The 24270-nt window shown below is 41.1% G+C and overlaps 1 protein-coding gene across 4 annotated transcripts in view; it reads left to right on the top strand.

Annotated features, from left to right (window-relative positions):
- Positions 1–223: 223 nt before the first annotated feature.
- The window catches only part of tjp2b (tight junction protein 2b (zona occludens 2)), a 39089-nt gene continuing 15042 nt past the window's right edge, over positions 224–24270 (top strand). The window contains exons 1-8 of one of the 4 annotated variants that reach the window (XM_011615238.2): positions 224–626; positions 17926–17979; positions 18623–18747; positions 19143–19245; positions 19593–19932; positions 20041–20112; positions 20912–21015; positions 21981–22134. In XM_011615238.2, the coding sequence (XP_011613540.1) occupies positions 567–626; positions 17926–17979; positions 18623–18747; positions 19143–19245; positions 19593–19932; positions 20041–20112; positions 20912–21015; positions 21981–22134 (1012 nt within the window). In that variant the 5' untranslated portion in view covers positions 224–566. Of the gene's footprint in view, positions 627–17925; positions 17980–18622; positions 18748–19142; positions 19246–19592; positions 20113–20911; positions 21016–21980; positions 22135–24270 lie in introns of all 4 variants that reach the window. The other 3 variants (XM_011615237.2, XM_011615239.2, XM_029829995.1) reach the window with 3 other exon arrangements.

The raw sequence follows: 24270 nt of genomic DNA, 5'->3' as shown, positions 1-24270 counted from the left end.
GCTCCTCAGTGGTTCAACAAAGTGATTCAACGTAGCTTCATTAATCAACACATTTTAAAAAAGTTAGGATAAAATAATTATGTGTGCACGGTGATGACTGCGCTGTTTCCTAGTTCATCGAAAATAATTTTCCCGAGGTATTATGTCAACAAAAATAGAAACGACGCAATTTCCTCCTCCTGGGTAATGTGTGCGCAATGACGGGCACGAGCTTGAAGCCTGCTCATTTAGGAAAGTGAAACGTTCCCACAGCTGTCCACATCTGGAAGAGTGTGGATTTTACTCATATGCGGAAAAACGTACGAAAGAAAGGTGATTTTTCGGAAGTGTTTGCTGCTGCTGCGCAGCCGACGGACCTCCCTCTTCCTGGCTGAGCGCTCCGGTGGGCTGCCCCCTCCGGAGGAACGCCAGGCTGCCTGTGACGAGGGCGGAGCCGGCCTGTCTTCTCAGACATGTTCCATTTCCCAGAGTAGCCGCAGCGCACGAAGACGCGTAAACCACGACGCTTCTGGGTCCAACCGTGACAGAAGACAGCGGCAGCTCAGAGCGTCGGGAGCCGGAGCAGGATGCCCGTGAAAGGCGGCGGAAGAATGGTGTCGTACCCGAGCAAAGGCGACATTGTCGGCGTGAGTCACTCTGTCTAATTGTGTTGGAAAGTAACGGAGTTGTTACGTTGGTTGGCCTTGACGGGAACATATTTGTCCGGTGGTTTCGTTGTTGATAAAAGTAGACGTAATTTCAGAGCTGCGCTCCCCGGCGGTGAAGTGCAGGCCGGCCGGCCAATCACCGGAGGGCCGTTACACCTGTTGTGGCTGAGGGGGCCAATAAGAAACGCGCTTTGGTTCAAAGTTGGGCCAATATTTACGCACCGGTTGGTGTTTCTGGAGGTTCGGAACGCGAGCGAAGCGACAAGTGACGCCAGTTGGCCCCAATTCCAGTCTTGAGAGCCGAGGTTGAGATTGTAATCCAGTGCGGATTGACTTCCTTGATGGGAATTTTTCCTCGAAGATTAAAAGGTCCCTGCAAGTAATCAACAAACGACAGAAATGAGAGAGAGAGGATGAAGAGACAGGCCATTGTTGGAGGCGTTCTCACCTATCAACAGCCACATGTGTAGCCTAAAGCATCATAATGATGATTATTATCAGGTCTATTATATAAATTGGATTAAGGAATCAAAAATTATATCCTGAATGGTTTCGTGATATGGATTATCATCCATAAACCCTTTTTCACTTTCACAGAGATGACTATGTTTACGTTATGCTCCTGCCTTTAGAGATTGTAGATATATAATTGTGTGTGTGTGTGTGTGTGCATGTATGTGTGTGTGTTTACATCCTCTGGGTTCTCTGTGGTCTGGATGGATAAATATTCATCCACTATGATGACTTCTATGAGCCTGGGGGCCGTGTGTGTAGTTTGAAATGTGTAGCTGTGGGAGTGTGTGGTACTAAAATCTCTGCCATCTCACTAATCACCCTCTCAAAGTCTTCTTCAGCCTCCATAACCTCTCTGAGTCTTAAATTCTGTCCTCTTTTCATCATTAGAATAGGCTTACATGTCCTTCCTGGTGAAGTGCATCAGCAGACAGTGCGTTAAAATCTTAATTCTAAAATAACTTTTATTGTTTCCAAAAAAGCAGGTTTGTGTAAAAATCACTCCTAAGGTTTAGGATAATATTTTAGCATAGAAAAATGTTTATCGCAGAGTATTCATTTGAAAGTTTCTTGATTTTCCTTGTTCTGGTGCAGACTCTTTGACGTAATGAATGAGACTGTTGAATGTGCACGCTCTCATGCTTTTTGAAGATTGCCAAGGTGTTGTGATGTGAGTAATATATCTTTGCCAGTTTTCTGTGTATTTTGGAATGTTACCAAAGGCGTACAAAAGTTGGCCATTGCCGTTGATGGGGCTGTAGTGAAGTACTTGAACGCACCACAGAACACATCCCAGCTGACTGGTCTCCTCTCCTGGGCCAACATCACCTTCTCAAAAAAAATAAGAATCAATGGCCCCGAATTATCCTGCGAGTCGTCAGATTTCCATAAATAGTCCCGTGATTCAGTTGTGTCTCTTCATCAAACTCATTTTGCTTTCTAACAGCAGCCTGAGTGATGCATTCACGCTAACGCAGCTGCTGACTGAACAAGGAAAGCATTCATTTGCTGGCACACATCCCATATTAATGGCTGGCACAGTCAGACACCAGCGCTACATCCACAAACTACTATGCAACACTGACACACTTCAGCCTTTTCCATCTATTTCAAATTTCACAACTCTTGCAACTCAATAATCCCACTTCTCTCAAGAGCTATTGTCCCTGAAATAGCAGGGGATTTTTAAAATATACTATTAATGCTGCACATAGAAAACAATATTCACAATCCTTTCTCCAGCCGTTGATGTGAGTGTTAAATATCTCAACATTCTTTTCAGTCTCTTATTCATAGCTGACTTTGGCCTCATTTTCATAATTACTGCTAAAATGTGACCAAAAAATAATAAGGAACATTGTAGCGTATACCCACTATGAATCTCCCAAATACACCACAATAGTCACCTGTGGACAGTTTTGTTTGGCATGAATTGTTGGGAACAAAAAGAGGTTTATCGGTACATTTTAGCTGCTGTCCACAGTATTTGTCTTTTATATCTTCAGCTTTCTTTAATATGATGGAACAATTCTGGAAAATCTGCTGAGTCCCTCCATATTTTAAGAAGCAGATGTGTGTGTATGCTAGTTCATAGCTTCACAGTGTGTGCTTATTGCAATTTGAGTGTGTTTTAACAGTAATCCCTCAAGTGATAATGGATGCGCTTGGGGCTGTGGACCAGATTCAGGCATTCAAATACACACACACACACACGTGCGTGCATGCACAAACCTCATTCCTTTCTCCACTTTACAATGTTGTGCAACAACAATGTCTATAATTAGGCTGCTTACATTTGGACCGATTATAAAATAAATAAATAAATAAATTGAGGGTGTTTCTGGTTGCAGAATCACAGTTTTCTTCTTCTCTTCTGCCATTTAAGTGTTTTAACTTGTAGCTTTCAGCAACACTTCATGTCTTCAAGTCAACAGGCTCCTTTCCATATTCTGCATTTAATATTTTAACCAGAACACCATAAAATATCCATGAAATTAAATTAGCTAACCCACAATTCCTTTTTTCCTGACTCTTTTGTTAAATAATGTGTTGCCTTCAGTTTCATGAATGATTCAGTGATTTCCTGTAAGGCAGTGTCACCGTCGTGCACAACACAGCTGTAATGTGCATGAGATTTTTTTTAAATTAGCTGTACATTCAGGTCTATACTGCCCATCAAAGCCTGATAAATATGATCAGTTTAATTATAGCTTTTTAGATACCATTACATGTGGCAATTGGTCACATTTGTCATTCAGTAAAATGTCTATAAAAGTTAAATACAAATCTGAAACTTTTTTTTAACTAAGCAGAACATACCAGGGAGCTGTAATTACAGTGGAATCTAATCCAACTCTGGATGAAACAAGTGTTCGAATTTGTTGTGTAACTTTAAAAGTAATGCAAATATTTATACTAATCCAAAAAGATTTTTATCAGAACTTCTGAGCTGAAGATTTTCCTTTTTATATAAGCTGATTAACATGATGGGGATTACTGACATTCAGGAAGAGATTTAGACTTTTTCCTGGTGATGTATTTTGAATGTGCATTGAGAGGAAGCATTTACCTGATTCCTCTTTTCTCCTCCCTGCATGAGTATCTGTGTTTAGAAGTTGTGGGCCTTTGTGTGCAATGGACTTGAACTACATACAAATATGAGCTTTTTAATGGCAAATTTATTATCCCCATGCAACAGTAATGACATCTTGTGAGGTGAAAGGATATCTAACACTCATCTCTTTACTATATATCACATTTCTGTCAATGTGGATTCAGCTCAGTAACAGCTGGTTGCATTTGCTTAGAATGTGTTATGATGTGTTATTTATATCCACCTTGATGATAAATGTCCTCTTTTCATCATTACGGCATTTTCTTGTTCATCCATTTGATTGTGTGATACGGTTGTTCTCCTCCCCAGAATGAGTCTTTACAGCAGCCTCTTGATTCCAAAAGATTAAATTTTAATGTGATGTGATGTAAAATCAATGTCCTCCAGTACCTGTGAGACAGTATGGGCTGGCATGTCCGCACCTGATAAAGCTGGTCTGCCTCCCCCCAGAGATGTGCTTATCTCATGCAATAGGGTGACATGCCACTTAGCAGCCCTCACCTCTGCTAGTCATCACAATGCGTGCATACATGCACGTACGCTTTGAAGTGTTGACCCATTATTGCTTCCTTTCTTCGGCATTCCAACCCCCACCCTCACCCCCTCAGATCATTTGACATACTTAAAATATCCCGTGTGAGCCATCTTGTGCTCTGAATGAGCGTGCTATCACCACTGCTGCGACTCGCTCTTCTGTAAAACCTGATGGGGATTTAATGGGGGGTGGGGCTGTCGAAGTTCGGTAGTAGCAGCGAGTGAGTGGGGGGGTGTCAAAGCAGGAGTCTATTTTGAGAAGTGCCAGTAAGTCCTGTTTGAAACTGTGTTGTCATAGTTGCCATATTTTTAAAAAAGTAGGATTTTTGGTTTGAAACTCAGCACTGACAATGGTAAAACATGGTGGACGAGCTGCAGGTTATTTAAATCACGGTAGCAGCGTGCCAGGAATGCCCTGGCAGTGTGGATTTATGCCGAAACACCCTTTTTTACGAGCCACCGTTGTTGATGCGCCTCAGTTTGATTTTGAATAGTGCCATGGGTGTGGCACAGTCGGACACCACATAACTATTTTAACAACTGTTGAACGAGAATCCAATTTGTTTCCCAGAAGAGTCAACATGTTTGATTTAACCTTCGTCATCTTGAACAACATCAGTGTTTTTGGATTCATTTCCAGTGCTGTGACAGGTTATATCCTGTTTTCCACTGCGCTGCTGCCTAAATTAGAAGATTTTAGATGTTGGAGCAGGAGAAAATGTCAGCAGCTTCTGATCAGTTATCTGCCTGGGTGTGTCGGCCTCAGAATCTGCTCTTGTATACTTGATGTACATCTATCAGCCGTGTGTTTATCTGTGTTGGTTGAAGTACTAATCTATTTATCTGAGACACTAGACACTAGATGACCTCTAGTGAACAACTGGATCTATTCTCAGAATTAAGGAATTACTCTTATAGTGAATGCTCTCTACTTTCTCTCTTTCAGCAATTACTATGGCAACAGCATGGGTGTGTGTAGGAATTTTGGTTAACACAGTATGTGGCCTTGTTTGCACGTACTGGTCATACTGTGTTTGTACGTACTGGTCGTACTGTGTTTGTGTTCCTCCAGAGATTGTTTCCTGTGAGTGATCATCACTCAAAGGACGTTATCTGTGGAATAACAGGAACAGGGAGTGATGGTTTACAGGCCACTTCCTGTAACTAAAGACTCTTAATCTACCCCCCTCTGCCACTCCCTCAGGACACAGCCACCATTTAGACCAAAACATCCTGCACCATCACCCAACCACCACTGTGGTCTGGTGAAAGGTTTGTAACTTCAGGGCTGATCTTTGTGATGCAGCTGTCACCGTCGGCAGAATCTCTTCAGAGCAGCCGAAGGCAGAATGGGAATACCTGTCTGTAAAATATGACTTATGCTGAGTCACTCACTCCCCTCAGCTGATGTGTCACTCGGCACCTCAAACGCACTTGTGTCACATGGAAAGAAAGTGTGGTTGAGCTGTGTTTCGCAATTGAAAATTTACCTGTGAAAATAAGCTTGATGCAGCAGTACCGGTACATACAAAAATGTCACAATGTTTTTCAGGTTATTGATGAAGTCGGGTGAGGGTATATATATATATATATATATATATATATATATATATATATATATATATATATATATATATATATATATATATATATATATATATATATATATATATATATATATATATATATAGTCTTAACAGAATATGAAAGGAATCACTTTTAAACTTTTATTATTTTGTGAAAGTAGGATGGTGTTTTTATATTAAATATGGACTAATTCCTACAAAGATCCCGTGAAATAATGGAATGAGAACCTGTTTGCAGCTGAAGTGTTTACTCTCCCCAGGAGGAGTTTCAGCTGTGGTCTCTGACTAAGGTGAACCAATCGTGTCAAACCGGTCTGGTGAGAAACGGCACAGAACCACAACAACACTCATGCTGTTGATGTATCAGACACCCTGCAGCTGTGTAAAAACAGAACGCCCATACTTTTGTTTAATCTGTGAGGGAAACATCATTATGTAAGGTTGAAAACTGAATGTTTGATTTGACAGCATCAGGAAAGAAAACACCAGACATCTAGGCAAGAACTCAAAATGTGATGGTTGATCTTTTTATAGATACACTGACCTGTGATCAGCCATCATAACCTCACAGCCCTCACACACAGACAAGATGTTGCTGAGTGTTGTCCTGTTGTGACTGTGATGCTAATCAGAGAAATACAACTGTCTCTACACTGAGAAATAACAGGAAGTCCAAATTAGAGTGTTGATGAACTCTGTGTGTGTGGTAGAGAGAGGTTGCTATATGAGGAGAGCAGAGCAGAGAGGAAGCTGCTGGGGTCACAAGCAAAACAATGGACACGCTGGTTTTTGTGCTGCTGTGTGTGTTGGATTATATGTGCAGGTATTACCTGAATTTTATCAAGCTTCTCACTTCAATGAGGAAGGACAGAAATACTGAAGTTGTCAACGTTCCCAAAACACTGCAGTAGTTTTTTTTTATTATCCAGTAGAAAATAATTTGACTCTGTTTAGATTCATAGAACTTCTCCCCATCATCAAATTACTAACTGACCTGTGAAACAAATTCCTTTCTCACATTCTTGTTGTAAATATCGTGCAATATCTGCATGTTCTGCCCAGTTTGAGACTTTTTGGTTTTAAGAGATTTTCTCAAAACTAGGCCAGGAATTCTGAAGCAAAGGTTTGGTCTCAAACAAGTTACATTCTTTCTTTTCTTTGTACCGTGTTTTTCTGTCCAATAACCAGTGTTATGTGTGTAACTCTGTTGTACCAAACAAGAGTGAGCCACAGTGGGAGTGTGAAGCTTTGTTTTGTTGTAGCTTTGTGGAAGGAGAAAGTTGTAGTTACACATGTTGGAGGACAACAGCTCCTGTGTTCTGCACACAGTGCAGCTACCACAACCACCCTCCAGATTACAATCGGTGCCAGCTAGAATAATGTGATTCTCTGTTCTCACAAGATTACAGTACAAGTGTAGACAACCACATGCACACACACACAGCTCTGTGTGACAAGGCAAAAGTAGGCCGAAATAGTTTGGGTGACTTGTGACTGCTGAAATGCACACCGTGAGCGTCTGTGCTGTGGAAAACTGAATTTTCATATCAGAGGTCCAGGCTGAACTGCAGCAAAAGGTAAATTTACCACTGAAAGCAGCTGTCATCATTATTGATAATCAATGACGACAACAACAACATTAAGACATAGACACATAACATATCGATAGAAGAAATTCCCTTTCAAACATTCGCTGTTCCACATAAATGAACATGAAGGAAGAGTGAATGACAGCTGAGATTGACTGTTAGAAGAGTAATTAACTTAAGCACCCAAAGGATGATTGTAAATACATCGAGTCCTTTCTTTGTGTTCAGCTGTTGTTGTAACATGGTTTTGGGAGGAAGGTTATCTGTGCATGATAATGAGGTTCATTGCGGGTAATTTAAAAGCTTAATTTAAAAAAATATATATCAGGAACCTTGGTAAAAAATCAAATAAATGAATATGTGAATGGAATACATTTTGTCTCTCCTTCACTAACGCGTATCTGCCCAAAGGCCTAACACACACGTGCACACACACGCACAGATGTATATGCATAAGTGCAGGTGCAGTCAGAGGAAACTCATAAATAGCAGCAGCATAATTTATCAGGGTGAAGTAAGTTGGGTGATGAGTCAGGTAGCTGCAGCCTTCAGCGCTGCACTCTATCACTCTATCACTCTTTTACATCCTTTCACAGCCACTCTATGACTTCATCACCTAGAAGCCCCCTGAGAAAAACTCACACCAGTCATTATTATTTGCTTCATCTATTCAGCTAGATTTGATTGGTCGCACTTGAATCAAATCTGGCTTGAAAATATGAGTGAAATCTGAAAATTCAGAGTTTAAAATCAATCCAGAAAGGTTTTTTTCCATCCTATATAGAGGTGGAACTGAGGTTGTTTGATGTTTATGACACATGATCAGTGACCCCAGAAAAGTTTCTGTAGCGCCTAAAACTACCTTAAAATATGATCTTGTTACACAGACTTGTAAAATTGGATGGTAGCACAGTGACCTCACTGTAATATTGATGAGTTAAGGGATAACGACTGTATCCTGATGTGTTTAAAATAAGGAACAAATATCCCTTTAGTTATCCTTTAAATAATCATTTTCTGTTTAATTACACTTTTTGACTGCTTTATCCCTTAGCCTATTCCAGCTAGATATAGGTTCTAGTGTTCTGCTGAAGCCCAGAGTCACAGAAGAAGAAAACTAACCTGTTTTATTTCTGTGATTAGCGTAACTTTAAATTGTTAGACGGTTTCCTAAACTCTAAATATGTCGCATGAGCCATTAACTGCTACTGGACTCCTGCTGTCCAGAAAGCCTCATCGCAGGTTAACCTGCAGGCCGCTAGAGGCCTGGTTCAGTCTGAGGATCCCTGGTGAAGTCATTCCCAGCTGAAGATGGAGCCCTGGCACCCTCTCATGGAACTGTGAGCTGAGAACAGAGCAGTAACACAGAAACAAAAACAGCACTAATGTTCCTCCTCTTATGCCAAGAAACATGTTGCAGTAACCTTTTTTCCCTGAAGTCCCTCCTGCTCATGTTCAGGAGATCAGGTTTGTTCAGGTTTGTAGGTTATCACTGTCTGTCATTAATTTTTTTCCCCCTTGACCACTATTTTCCTTTTGGGGTCACAGGGAGGTGCTGGAGTCTACTCCGGCTGCAGAAGTGTGAAGGCAGGATACCCCCCTGAATAAGTTGCCAGCTAATCGCAGTGTTAGCATAGGGGGTTTCAGTACCTTGCTCATGGGTACCTCTTCAGAAATAAATAAATAAATAAATAAAAAGCAATTCAGCTTCCGCTCACATTTGAGTCACAATAAAAGTGCACATGTAGATGGTAAGGACTGCTCCATACCTTGGGTAGCTGGTCTTCCAGCAAACTCACACAGACCCAGTCAGCCAACTGGCACTCGTTTACTTTGTTTGTTGTGTGTAAATTCTGAGCGCTAACTGGCTGAAACTGGTTCTCGTGACCTTGTGCACATAATGCTGTGTTTGTGTTACAGTGTGCGTGGGTTGAAGTTGTGCGTGCTTGCATGGTTTTTGGCCTGTGCTGTGTGTAATTTTACAGTATTACCATTGTTTTTACTCACTTTTGTGTAATTCCTGCCACCTAATATTAATACTTGAAATGATTGCATGTATGAATCAAAGCAACAAAAGTACATAACAAAATGTACAATGGCATTTTTAGCCAAAATCACCATGTTGGAACATTTGAAAGTATCAAAATGACTTATAAATACCATAGAAATATAGTCCATTTACTCAACATATTTTTTTTACCAGATAAGTAGCTTTGAACTATAATTTTACAGAAACATTGTGAGTGCTTGTCCTGACTAGTTTCCTGCATGCAGACCTCAGTGTTCATTGTTCAGGGCTGATTTGAATGAATAAATAGAAGTGATTGCAGTGACTGTGACCTCACTGCTGGTTGATGACCTTTGTGTGCACCTTCAACAGCTATTGGTTTCACTTGAAGCACATTGACTTAGAATCCAGAGTGTGGGCTGTGTGGACTCTGATCTTTGGAAGTTTAATCTCTCTCTCTTTTTTTTCCAGCTCGATGCTGCAGCGTCAGCATCTGTGGCCTGTGGCCATATTTCCATTTTAAAGCTGTCACGCCATGAGAAATGTATGTCCTATACATACTGACTCCTGGCTTTTGACAGAAGAGTACCGTAGTAGCTGCACATATGTGGGCCGACCAGGGTGAAAGTAATTTATTAGTGATTGATGATTTGAGTGTTTTGCTGCTCTGTCAGGTCAGTGTGGGTGGGTGCGATCACTGTGTTAATAATCCACACCGAATAATGTCAACAGCAGCCACTCTCATATATAACTCGGATAAAACTTGCTTGTATCTTGTAGGATTTTTACAGATGCAGTAAATAAGCTTTTGGAATTTTAAGTTATCACTGGTAAGTGTAATGTGCTATACTATATTTTACACTTTCAGGTTTTTTTAAGATGATTAAAAAAGTCACACTTGTCTTCTAAACAGATGCCTTTAGAACCATTCAAACACAGATGTGTTGCATGTCAGCCTCGCCGACCATGAGAAAGTGGCGTGCACACCAGCTGCAGTCCTCTCACAGGAAGTGAAGCTACACTCGTCCTTTGCCGCTCTGATGTGCGCTGCAAAGGTCACAGGCAGTGATAGGGAATCCCTGGGCACTTGAGCCTCTCATCTCTGCTTTGAAGATTAGACTCCCATTTTAAACGAATGTCCCCACACACACACGCTTCTCCTCTCTGAAAACTGCGATCTTCTCCAGTGTTGTAGTCTGTAAAGAAACTGACTTATCACAGTTTGATAATTTTATTTAGCGTAATTACTTAAGTGTAGATTACTGGAGTAATTCATTTCACCCCAAATCATTTCATTTTCATGAAATTGCCCCTCAGACATAAATGATTTCAACCCTCGATAATGTTTTTACATCTCGGCAGTCACATGACTGCGGTTTGATTTCTGCTTTCTACCATGAAATCGTCAGAATTTTTGAGTGTGATTGAAGATGAAATGAAGCAAAACATTCTGAGCTGCTTGTAAAGCTGCGGTTTGGCTCCCATCACCTGATTTTTATGCACACTTTGAAGAATCGAATCCAGTGGAAACGGCAGCATTTCAGAGTCCAACTGAGGGGATTTTGTTTTAATTGCACAAACAGATGTCACACCTTTGCTGTTTGTGTGTCTGTAATTTATTTTATTTACTGGAACCTTTCTGTGCATTTTTCATTAATCCTCCTCTTCTTTGAAACCACCCGGATCCATGCTGCATCCATCGTCCAATTTAGACCAGGATTATCCTGATTTTGGACATCAAAACTATCCTAATCTCCATCTCACTGAAAATGACCAGAGACGTCACTTGATCTGGATTCCTGGTATGATTACGGTAGATCCCCAAATCTGGATCCCAGTTTAGTGAGATCAGGTTTCCTTGTTTTTAAATACCCAATTGTGTGATTTAATCCTGCCTAGACTTATATTTCAGCTTTAACAGCCACGATTATTGAACCTTGTAGGTACAGACAGGAAAACAAGTTCACCTCTGCCCTGTCAGCTGCAAGCTAAGAAGCCAGTGTAGCTACTTTCCTTCAGGTCAGAAGGTCATACTGAGCACCAACCTCTTTTTGTAGCTTTCATTACACCCCTACTGCTTGTTGTGAGAGTAAACCTGCAGGTTTTTTTGCTCCAATAACTGTAATCTCACTCATCTCATCAGCCTAGGCTGCGTCTCTGGAGGAACCTTCTTTATCTATTATGGAGTGGTGTTTGAAATATTTACAACAACAAGGCCAGGAGGAGTTTTACTGAGACGCGTGCTGGAACAATGGCATGAGTTGATTTCAGGACAAAGATGACGTCGCTCTGCATACGGAGCACAAGTCAAAATGTCCGACTGACACACGAATCCAGTAGAACAATAGAGTATTATACAGCCTAATCCAGAGTCACTGAGCAGGGAGAGAGTGGTCCAAAGAGATGGAAATGGGAATAAAAAGCCTTCTTTATTTAACCTGTAAATTAGCAAGTAAATTTAAAGTTTTAATGCATACGTTTATCAAGAAATAATTTACTCTGTATGTTCTTGATCTCATCATATAAAATCCCCGTTGAATTCATTGAAAAAGTTTTATTCATTTGCATTTGAGCTGTTTACCTCCAGAACAGACATAAAGGTCAGTCCCAATAAGCAGTAGATGTGGTTCAGTGTCACATAGGTGAGGACAAGCAGCTGCCATAGTTAACTGGTCTGGCAACTGTCTAGAGAAGAAGACATTCAAATCTTTGTGCAGTGGCTACAGATTTCATATTTGGTGCTTTGTTAATTTATGATTTATTGAAGTGTAAGTTGTTGCTTGTTTTTCCCTTTATATGCAGTCTCCTTGCTATCTCCAAAGAAATCCATGTTGAAATCCTTACATTTATCATTCTGTATGCTCCGTATCCTAAAGGTTTTCTGCTCGCCTTTGGCTTCTCTGTCGACATCAGCTGTTGCACAAGAATGCATTTACTTTGGCATTTAGCCACACTGAAGTCAATATAGTCTTGTTGTGGAAGTGTTACCAATTATTAACTAAACCCTAATATTTATGACTCCATGTCAGTGTCACACTGGAGGGGGTGCCATTGTGCTGCCTATCAACTAAGTGATGACATGTGAATCATCTCCGTATAAACCATATTGTGTCTTCCCTCAGATCATGTTATTTTTCCATTCCTTTCTTGACATGATTAGAGTAAAGTTGTTTGTGAAGAGGTCTTCTCACTGTTAGTATTGTTTTTGTGAAATAATGCAGGAATTTTGACACTGGTTTTAGCACCAAAATGAGCGTTCGCACCCTTGCTGGTCATAGTGAAAGCTCTCTCTGATCACCGGTATGGGCTTCCACTGTCAGGTTGGGAAGCTCATAAATCTGTACTTTTTAACTGCAGCTGTAGTTCATAATAAGATATTCAGTAATTTCTGGTGTTTGAGGTGTTTGATGCGTACCTGTGTGTTTCTGCCACCATGCTCAGTTATTTCTGGATGTGTTGATCTGAGTGTGAATGTGTTAACGCCACAGTAAAGCTCCAGGATCTAACTGACACTTCATTTATGGCTAATTACATTACAGTTAATTCAGTCTGGACACTGAGCCCCACATGTTGTTTGTAATTACGCTCTTCTGCTGTCTAACATAAACCTTTATCAAGGTGAGGTGATGTGTGACCTCATAAAGGAAACAAGGTTTTGTTCGATAAGCTTCATCTTATTGTTTTTTCTTCTTTTTTCTTTTTACTGAAAGAATACACAGACACTGGTTCACACACACACATGCACAGACAAAGACTTAGTGTGAGGAAGTCATGATGACAATTTGCTGTGACAGCACTGAACAGGCCTGTCTGAAGCTCTGAGGGCCACCTGCACACACACACACACACACACACACACACACACACACACACACACACACACACACACACACACACGAGTGTGTTGTTGAAGGATATATCCCCTTCATATCTACCGTAGCTGTAAAGATAGAGGCTGCACTTTTACACGACTTCTCACACAGATTCCTCTGCTGGCACACCATTTTCTGAGCTCTAATGTTCAGTTTTAGCAAAGCAACACCTTTTAATAACATTTCTCTCACCAATTCAAAGGGAATAAGTCATTTCCTGACAGGCCTGTAAATATTGATGAACTCATTTATTTCTTGCTTTTACATGAGAGCTGCAACTCTGCTGTTACCTTTTCTAGAATATTAGTGCAAGTGAATCAGACTGTTTTAGGCTGTAGAATCAAACTGTTTACAGAGATAAGCAGCCCTGATCCACATGAATACTAATACTGCTATTACTCAGTAATAACAGAAACTGCCCATCTGTCCATCATAACCCCGTGGAAGGTGACCTATAAGCCATTATTGGACATGAACAGTCAGTAGCATTAGCAGGTTTACATTTTCTGCTCCCAAAATGTGCAAATGCCACAATTGTGTCGAGTTGTGCTTTTTGGCTTTTTAAGTAATGATTGTGGTTGGAGTTGAGGTGTTCTGTTTATCAAGACAGTGTCTGATTGAGCTCTGTTAACATTTAACTGCTGGAACAAGAAGTCTGGCAAATTTAACATATTTAGAAAAAGAAATTACGCTAAACAAAATGTGTTTAGTATAATTTTCTCCCATTTTTCACAACTATTTCACAACTAACTATACAACAGACCTATTTTTCTCTCAAATATTGTTCACACATCTTTCTACATCTGTGAGAGCACTTCTCCTTTGCCGAGACCATCCATCCACCTCACAGATGTGGCATCAAGATGCTGATCAAAAAGCGGGATTCACGCTGGCAGGACAGAATAATGGACTGTTTTTTGGAGACCTCTTTGTTGTGTCTTCAGAAAAAGAACAATTTATTACACTCACAATTTGGTAAAACGATAAAGAAATAAAACGTTTCACTCTTTCATTTATATTTTAAAAATTTTCATTTCAAGTCCAAACTAATCTTGGAGTATGATGCACATTAAAAAAAAAAAAGTAGCTCTGTGTTAGTCCTTACAAGTGTGACTGTGGTTGTGTATATGCGAGTAAGTGAGCGAGCAGAGAGCGAGCGAGGCAGAGTAAAGACGGTAGCATGATGTACAGACGGACAGACAGAGGGTGGACAGGCGGCTGGCTCAGAGCTCTGTTGGCCAGCTCTCTCCTCTGTCTCTGCCTTTTGAATTCCCCCTCTTACCTGGCCATGTCATCGGGCCTGCGCAGGAAGTGGAGGCGTGCAGTGCGAGCACTCGGGATCCTGCGTAGGACAGGAGATGAAGGAGGCGCAGTGAGTGAACTGTTATTTTTAGTTTCTCCTCCCTCCAGGGGCTAAGCTAATCCGCCACTACACAGGCTTATCCTGATTGGAGTTAGGGCACTGTATGGAAGGTTAAGCATTTGCTCCAGTGGGACGCATGCTTTGGATCCTGGTGCTGTGTAAACTTCCCAAACTGAGCCGGACAATGCTCACGCGGGGTTTCACTAGTCAGGACTTTGACGGTGCAGGGGGACCATGGCCGCTTGGCTCGCTGGATCACTGAGGAAGCTTCCTCGTCCATGAGTCTGCAGTGCCTGCCCAGCGGCTGCTGCGCTGGTCACAGCGGCAAGCAGCGATCCTCGCAGGCTCAGATGGCCAGAACCGAAGCTCCAGAGGGTCACAGGGAAGGCTGTGGCACTGGTGGAGCCAACATCCAGCTTAGGGGGCTGGACACTAAACAGCTGAAAGGCAGCCTGGTGGTCCTCTACGCACCTGCTGGGAACTCCTGTTTTCTCAGACTGGTGGGATATGCGATGGATGGATGGATGGATGGATGGATGGATGGAGGGAGAAAGAGCAAGTGATGTGCTGATGTGCTGGGCTGTGTTCTCATGTCTCATTCAGTTCCTCATTGTGGAGAAGTTTTAGGGATTGGAAGCTGCACCTCTAGCGGTTGTCTGTGTAAGAGATCAATTCTAATCACACATTATAGAGCCAAACACAGCTGATTTATCTCACATAACTCGCTCTGCTGATTTGTAATAATGCTGTTTTGCTGACCTGTGCGTTAAAGTTTTCTCACACTGCAGCATTGACGTTCAGAGGTGTGTGACATGACAGGATGTTCAGAACCGAACCTGACACCATGAGGGAGAAGATCAGGTTAATCAAATAATAGAAATAAGTCTTGGCTGTAGCTCCTGGTGTGTGCTCAGGATGGTCGCAACCTGTGTCGTAGTGCATGAATGTGTGTGATTGTCTTGTTTTATTTCTCCAGATGTTGTAGTATGATACCAACATAGTGGAGATTTCCTTTAACATGCTAAAATACAGCAATTGTATCAACAAACAACCCATTTCATCTTTGATGCTGAGCATAAAAAATACTTATAAAATAATATAATAAATGATAATATGATCTAAAGGCCACTCTATTACTGTTACTGAGTATTAAGTGTCCTTGTGTGTTTAACGTTTAAATGAAAAATGGAAGCAAAATTGTGTTGATGCGCTGGAACCAAACAAACTGTCAGATGCTTTGTGCTGCATCAGCTGCTTTAGGGCAGACATGTTCTGACCCACATGAGCATTTTAGTAAATATTTCAGAACCAAATATTTCAGAGTTTTCCAGTAATCTTGTAAGAACAACTGCAGCAGCTGGGTGAACATTGAAGATTCATTGGTTTTCTTCTGTCTGGTTTTAAATCTCAGTAGCGACTTTAAGATGTGAGGGTAGGGTTTTTGGGTCGGGCCTCTGGGGACACAGATGTTCCTGAACTCAGACATTTTCCAGTGAGTGCAGCAGCCGTAACTTTTTATTTAGAGGCGGTTTTCTGTCACGGTGCGTTTGCTGTGTGCTGTGCTAAACCTGTTGAGCCTGTTCCCCTCAGTGATAGACTTTCAGCAGTATTTAAGCTGCAGTCCAGATGCTCTCCAAAAACATCATTTTCTGTTGAGTATTTGTTTTAGCTGCTTATTGGTGATGGGTTGTCATAGTTACCGGTACCTGATGTGCCAGTTTATCTGTTTATGAAGTCACCAAGAAGCATCCAGACGGCAGAGTCACATCTAAACTGTTTGTTCTGTAGACCATGAAACCTCAAAGTTCTTTGTAATTATGTTTAATTATATTACACTGAACGACAATGATACTCTATTAGTGCAGTCTTTCTCACAGTGGTGAATCCATCCCATAACTGAGGCATTTTACCTCTTTTGTCACAATGTTTTTAAGTGCATTATCACATTTTATATGGGTATAAAATAAAAAGAACTGATACATTTCAACATTTTGTATGTTTTGCATTTTCAGCATTAGGTTATTTTTAATATTTTGCAAATGATTCTTTAACTTCTAGAGTGTCTTTACTGTAGCTTCCTTAATTAAAGAGCATATGGAACCCGCAGTGGTGACCCCGGTAGACCTCTGCTGGTGCTGGTGCTTCATTCACAGCTCTTGTTAGAAGCAGCTGAAGTTGAGCAGACCTGTCTGCCTCCATCAACATCAGCAGTGTTCAGCAGCACCCGCATCACTTTATTTGTGTGTGTGTGTGTGCGTGTGTGTGTGGGAGAGAGAGAGAGAGAGCAGTGAGGTGGAAAGGAACGAGGGCAGATGTCGGTTCAAATAGTTGTCCAATTAAGATAATACACCAGCCGGCCAGAGAGACAGACCGGACAACATGCCGGCTGCTGTTATCGACATGATTCTGCTGTACTTAAACACACACACACACACACACAAGCACACACGCTGTGTTTCCTCTGGCACTTGTGAGTGGGTGATGGTGTTAAACTGGGTTACTCTCTTTCCCACTTCTCTCCACCCTGTGTTATCTGTGTCTTCCTGTTGCATTAGGGTCAGCATGATACCAGCAGCGTGTGTGAGACCCTCAGATTATGTGACTGATGTTGGAAGGTGTAGTCTGTAGGAAAGGAAAATGATGCTCTGTGACAACATGATTTCAAAGCTGGTCCATTATTAATAACATGAACAATCCAGGAAAACAATTAAAAATATATATTATCAAAACATCAATAATAAAGAACAATTAGAGTCACACAATGATTGGTGTTAATGGATGGATATGATCACAATACAAATGAACATGGAATATATCATTTAAGTTAAATCACTGTCGTTATGTAAAATATTTTAATATTTTCACATTATGCTGCCTGTGATATAGCAACATGAATAAAGTAGAAAGAAATAGAATAGAAATTCAGAAAGACTAATATCCATCTATATATCTGTCCTCACATTTGATCCACTTATTATTTAAGTTATTATTTCATTCCGAATTTAATAAATAGTTAAATAGATTGTGTGTTTTATTGAAGCGAGTATCATTTACGCCACATCGGATGTCAGCATTGTTAAAACATCAGTCACCTCTTTTTATAATCTAGTTACTTTATTTGCAGAGTCCTTTTGTCACTGATTAAATGTTGCAGGAGATTGAACGCTTGCTAACACTCTTGTTTGTGTGTTTCCTGCAGGGCTCAGGGACAGAGGAGATGGTCTGGGAGCAGTACACAGTCACTCTTCAACGGGTGAGTTAGGTCACAATCCACACATTCGTCCATCTGTCCATCAGCCTGAAGCCTCAAAACCAGCATGAGAGCAATGAAATATGATAAGATAAACTTTATTTAAATGCAGAATTTTGCTGGAGGCAGGAGAAAGCTTACTTGATCTGATGGACACGCTTTTAACTGGCTGGTATTAACACAACATGATTAAAATAATGACACAACTTGAACCAACAATTTTATTCAATCTCAAATAACCATTTGTATCTGATGTGCAGCTGCATATAAGATAGAAATGTTTACCATTCATGTCATTTGATGGTAAAAAGGAACAGTAAACCAGGTTTATAATATTTCTATTACTTAGCTTCTAATATTTTAAATGAATTAATGAATAAAATTATTTGTTAAGACTCAAGTTCTGATATGACCATATTAAGACAGGAGGTGAAAGATGTCAGTTATCACTTTCAGTCTTTACGGTCAGGCGCGTGCATCTGGATTAAGCCTTGACATACAGACCTCTAATGTAATCGTTTGGATCTAGATTTCCTTTAGCGCTAAAGTAAAACTCTTTAATTTCATCTGTAGATTGATGCTAATGATGCAGCACAGATGCTTCATTTTCTGCATCTTTACCAGATGTTTGCTTCCCTTGCTGTAGGACTCTAAGATGGGGTTTGGCATTGCTGTGTCAGGTGGCCGTGACAACCCCAACGTGGAGAACGGTGAGACATCCATCATCGTATCAGACGTGCTTCAGGGAGGCCCGGCCGATGGATTACTCTTGTAAGTGTCTACAATGAACCTAAATACTTGCCACCTTTACATTGCTCATTCAAAACATCTGTGCAGGTGTTTTATATAATGTGTCTATAATCCCATTGTGCTCTGATGAAGTGAAAAGCATTTAATGTAAAGAGAGTTTCATACTGCAGGATCTATCGCTGCCCTTTAGGTATCTGTGACATCGCGGCGTGCAGCGCTGGAGGTTGGGTTGATAACCTGATAGTGCTGTGTGAATAGCTGCAGTCGGGAATTGCTCAGTCTGTTTTGTAACTGTGGGTTTGTAGTAAAATAATGTGTGTAGTAGAGTGGCCTGCCTGTGGGTCAGAATTGTCTGAAAATATATGTGCATTTTAAGCATTTGCATTCAACACTGGATGTTTTTTTTCTTTATGCAGTGAGAACGACCGTGTCATTCAGGTCAACTCCATGCCCATGGACAACGTGCCTCATTCTTTTGCTGTGCAGTCTCTTCGTAAATGTGGAAAAGTGGCCAAAATAGTGAGTATTGTGTAATAGTGAGCAACATGTTTCCTTCGTGAAATACAGTTGACGGATCTGGACTTAAATCATCTTGGGTTGTTTTAGTTAATATCAGTGTTTTCACATTCCTAGTTGCTCTGATTCTGTCTGAACAGCTCTGTTTGATGAGTGACAGTTTCCCCATGAATGGGCCTTACACTAAATTGGTTAGTTGGCTCATACTTACAGTATTTACTTACATACATCAAACCGAAGAAGATTATGTACGACCATTGAACTTTTTTACTGCCAAAAATGGCACCCATTGACCCTATTTGACACCATTTATATTGGAAAGCATAATAAGGTTCTTGTTATTCTTTCAGACTGTGAAAAGACCTCGGAAGGTGGCTGTACACTCTCTTAAACAGCCCCCCTCCCCAAGCAGAGACAGTAGAGAATACAACCCTTCCACCCACTATTATGATGCAGATGACAACGGTTGGTACCGTAACGAAAGCCGGGACCACCCGTCCGACAGCAAAGCATACCTGGACCCTGATTACAGGGGAGGCCGAGATTACAGCCAGCCAGGAAGGAGCCGTGGTCGCAGCCAGGAGAGAACATCACCCAGTCCAGACAGGACCAGGAGGGAGGGCAGCCGGGGACGAGCCCTGGACACCAGCTCTGATCACCAAAGATACCACAGCAGAGGGCGTAGCCCAGGTGACCGATACCGTATGGACGACAAATACGAGCGTGGAGAAGGAGGAGGGGGGCGAGTTGGGAGGTACAGGAGCAGAGACCATCTTAATGACAACTCGCCTTCCCCAGAACCTTCTAGAGAGCTGGAACCACTGGAGAAACCCATCAACGTTCTGCTGGTGAAGAATAGGCCCAGTGAAGGTCAGTGATGTCCCATTTCATTGTTAAGCTGAGTGACGTCTCGAGGCGTGAGACTGAGTGAATGTGTGTCTCCTGTGATCCACTGGTGACCTCTCATGGGTGCATTCCTGCCTCTCACTCAGTGACTGCTACAATTAAGGCTGACTTAACTTTCTGTTAAATATAATCATACATGCAACAATTTCTGGTGGGAAATAAATGAGGACTCCACCACATCTCCATTTAAAATGACTAAAATTCCCTACAGGTGTATCACATCAGGTCACATGATCAAAACATGGTTCAGCATGTTCTGATCATGTGATCTAATGTGATCAGCATGTTGAAGGACACTAATCAAACCTTAGCCATTCAATATAGAAATATGCAAGTACGCAAATATAGACCGGTAATGTGGTTTTCAAGTAGAAAAAACTATTCACAAAATAATACACTTTTAAAAATAAATGTTAAACAAAAGTTTTCAAGTACAAAAAAAATGGCAGAGCATTCAGATCTCATGTGACAGCACAGTTTGGCTCCTGACTGATGAAGTCAGCCTCAGCACTATGGTGAGAGCTGTCTGAGTCTGATTAATGTGAAAATCAGCATTTTCATTGTCTCCAACATTTAAACCAACTGCCAAATGTCCAGGTCTGATTTTCAAGCAAGTTTTGAACAGAGCTTGAGATGCTAAGAAAAATAAGGCTCCCAAAACCCCTCAAATTTTAAAATGTCATCAGGGGACCTGGAGCAGGTTCTTGTTAATGGTGATGTGGAAGTGACTTTTCTTACCTGTCAGTACTGTGTGGTCTTGTAGAGTATGGACTTCGCCTGGGGAGTCAGATCTTCATTAAACAGATGACCAGTACCGGGCTAGCTGCAAAAGATGGAAACCTGCAGGAGGGAGACATCATCCTCAAGGTACACACACATGCACACACACATGCACAAATGATTTTTAGAATTCTGCAACTTTAGGATCCCCTGTTTAATATTGTGTTAGTCCCCTTATACTGACCCCCTTGAGACCCCTGAAGATGTGTTGTGGTATCAGACACAAAGATGTTAGCAGCAGATGCCTTAAGTCCTGTGATGCAAGGTGGGGCTTCATAAATCAGACTTGTTTGTCCAGAACATCCTAAAGAGGCACAATTTAATGAAGATCTGCAAAATTTGGAGGTCAGGTCAACACTTCAAACTCACTGTTGTACTTCTGGACCCATTCCTAAACTGTTTTGGCTTTGTGTCAGGGTGCATTATCCCAGCAGAACATTGCCCAAAGCATCAGACTGCCTCCTTGCCCTTTTCCCATAGTAGATCCTGGTGGCATGTGCATTCAGGTATGCACCCGGTCATTCAAATGTGATTCATCAGGCCGGGCCAAGTTCCTCCATTATCCATTAGATCTGGCCAGCCTTCGCTCCCCATGTGCATCAGTGAGTCTTTGCCACCCATGACCCTGTGGCTGGCTCACCACTGTTTTTCTTTGGGCCACTTTTAATGGATTCTGACCACTGCAGACTGGGAACAGTTTTGGAGATGTTCTGACCCAGTCTAGCTGTCAGCATTTAGCCCATGTCAACCTCAATTTAATCTTTACAAGTGCCCTTTTTTCCTGCTTATAACGTCAACACGGAGGACAAAATGTTCATTTGTTGCCTCCTGTCTCCCAGTGCCACGATGAAGATTTTAGTGATTTTAGTTTTGTTGTAATGTGATGTTTATTTGTTGTATGACCAAGTTTCTGGAAAAACTCACACTGAGCTTTTCCTCACTCATAGATACAGTTAGCTTCATTTATTTCACCCAAACATCTGCAGTTCCTCAAAATCAGACGTCTAAAAATGTATTACCAAGAAGTGGCTGTATTTTGCACATGTGTGCAGATCAATGGGACGGTGACGGAGAACCTCTCCCTGCACGATGCTGGGAAGCTGATTGAAAAGTCAAGTGGGAAACTGCAGCTGGTGGTTCAGAGAGATCGGCGCCAGATCCTCGTTCGCATCCCTCCTCTGGAGGACTCCGACTCTGATAATGATGGTGAGTTACTGAACAAGTGGGCCTTGAATCCACAGGGAGCTTTAGCATGCCTATGATTACTTATGTAATACATAGGTTGTATAAGTTATTTTCATCACTGCACTGAATGATTGCCTGAACCTTCGAACCAAATACACCAGTTATAAAATCAGAATATAAAAAGCTTCACATACGTACCAAACACATTCTGCTGAGACAATTTGTGTGCTAGCCTGAAGAAAATGATTTACTAGTGACAAAGAACAGTTTTACTGTGGATCAGCTGTGTTTACAGGCTTACCGCTTCAGTACAATTTTAAACTTGACATATCTTGAATGTACTAAATTCCCAGGTACTGTTTAAAACACATGGTGCCATGGAAACTGCAGCAGGCAGTACAGCGACAGAAACAGATCCCTCATAGTCAGACTGAGCTGGAAAACTCTCACCTTTACATGTCGTAAGGAGCTATTCAACACAAGCACTTTAGAGTGTGGCACAATTACTAAATTTTAGGCTGGTTTTACGTAAAAATCTCTTAATTTTGATAATGATGCCAACATGAATGGCCATTTAAAAAAATCATGTATTTATCCATATAGTTAGGCCTCCATGTAAGATATTTTTTATGGATTTATCGTAAAAGTGATAGAGTCAGAGCTGTTTTTTAAACATCTTTTGGCAGTCGTGTTTACTTTTACTCACTGAACACAAAGCTAAAAATATCTGCTGTTCAAGCTGCTAAATATAAGAAGAGAAACTCAGCAGTCTTGAGTTTCTGCTGGCAGCTGCTTGGCTTCCTTATCATATCTTATAGCAAAAAAGAGGGGGAGGTCATCACCTGGCCAAGATTAAATCATTAGCTTTTTCCAGCTGAAAGTGTTGAAGGGGGGAAAAATCTCTCATCCACTTCATGAAAATCTGCTGATATTGATTTAAACGTGTTCATCTTGAGCAGCAGAAGCGATCCTGTCATCCCTCAAAAGTGCAATCTTTGTCTGTTTTCTCTTCCAGATAATTTGTCATACTTTTAGATGAAGGACGCCCCAAGACACAGCATGTGTAACTCTGTTGCCTTTCTAAGCTGTAAAACGGCTGTGACTCAACATGACTAAGTTGTAAAGCTTCCACACCTTTTGCACTTCTCTTTATACTGCTCATACTCCTTTAACTTTTTTACAACTACAGTCATATTCCTGAATAAATAAACACATTTTAATCATACACACATGGAACTCTGTGATTCATTAAACTGGGAAGTTGCAAAATGCCAGTGGAATTCTGATTCTGTCACGTGTCTGAGTGCTGAATCTCGATGGTGCCGAAGGGTGATGATATATTTTTGTGAACGCAGAAATGTTGCATGTCAAAGCGTGGCTCATAAAGTGGGTAAGCTGTTTGCTGAATTCTCAGTGTGATAACCTATTAATGATTCGTCCTAACAGTGTAGAATCTCGCCGTTGTCTGTCCAGGTGGTATTTTTCACCTCTGCTCTTCTTTCCTCCTGTCCGCTCTTCCTCACAAATCCCACTGCACCCACAGCATCACTGCAAATATGACCCAGAAATGACTGAAATAATCTAAAATTCAGCACATTTTCTCTTGTAAGTAGAGAGAATAGATGTTATTGATGCAGAACTGTTTAAAAAAAACTAATTTATTTGATCTTCTTAGAAAATCATAAAAATTATGCACTGATGTTTGTTTTGGTAGTGTAGTCCAGTTTTATGCATTTTTAAATAAACTAATCATGGTAGGCTTTGATGCATCACTGATTGTGATTATAAGAACAATCTTGATTAGTGATTGATGAAGGTAAAAAGATGATCACTTATGACCTGATTAAACATTCATAGACACTCCAGGAAATGTAATGCTGATTGTAAAACAGATATTACTTACTCTAATTATACAGATTTCCCTCCAATCCTTTCCCTCCTGCACTCATTTCCCTCCATCAGTTCTCCACATCCCTACATGTGCGTAACCATAATTAAACTAATTACCACCTTTCTGAATATAGCAGGCGAGACACATCGGCACCTTTCTGACCTCTCAATGCTGCTCATTTAAAGTTACATAAAAGAACAATTCTATTTAGAGTAACAAACCTGTTACAGGGGGTTGTCATAGTGGGTCGCTGTCAGGGGGACTCA

This window comes from Takifugu rubripes, chromosome 21, assembly GCF_901000725.2.
Source record: "Takifugu rubripes chromosome 21, fTakRub1.2, whole genome shotgun sequence".
Taxonomy (NCBI): domain Eukaryota; kingdom Metazoa; phylum Chordata; class Actinopteri; order Tetraodontiformes; family Tetraodontidae; genus Takifugu; species Takifugu rubripes.
This window is presented reverse-complemented; position numbering and strand designations above follow the sequence as displayed.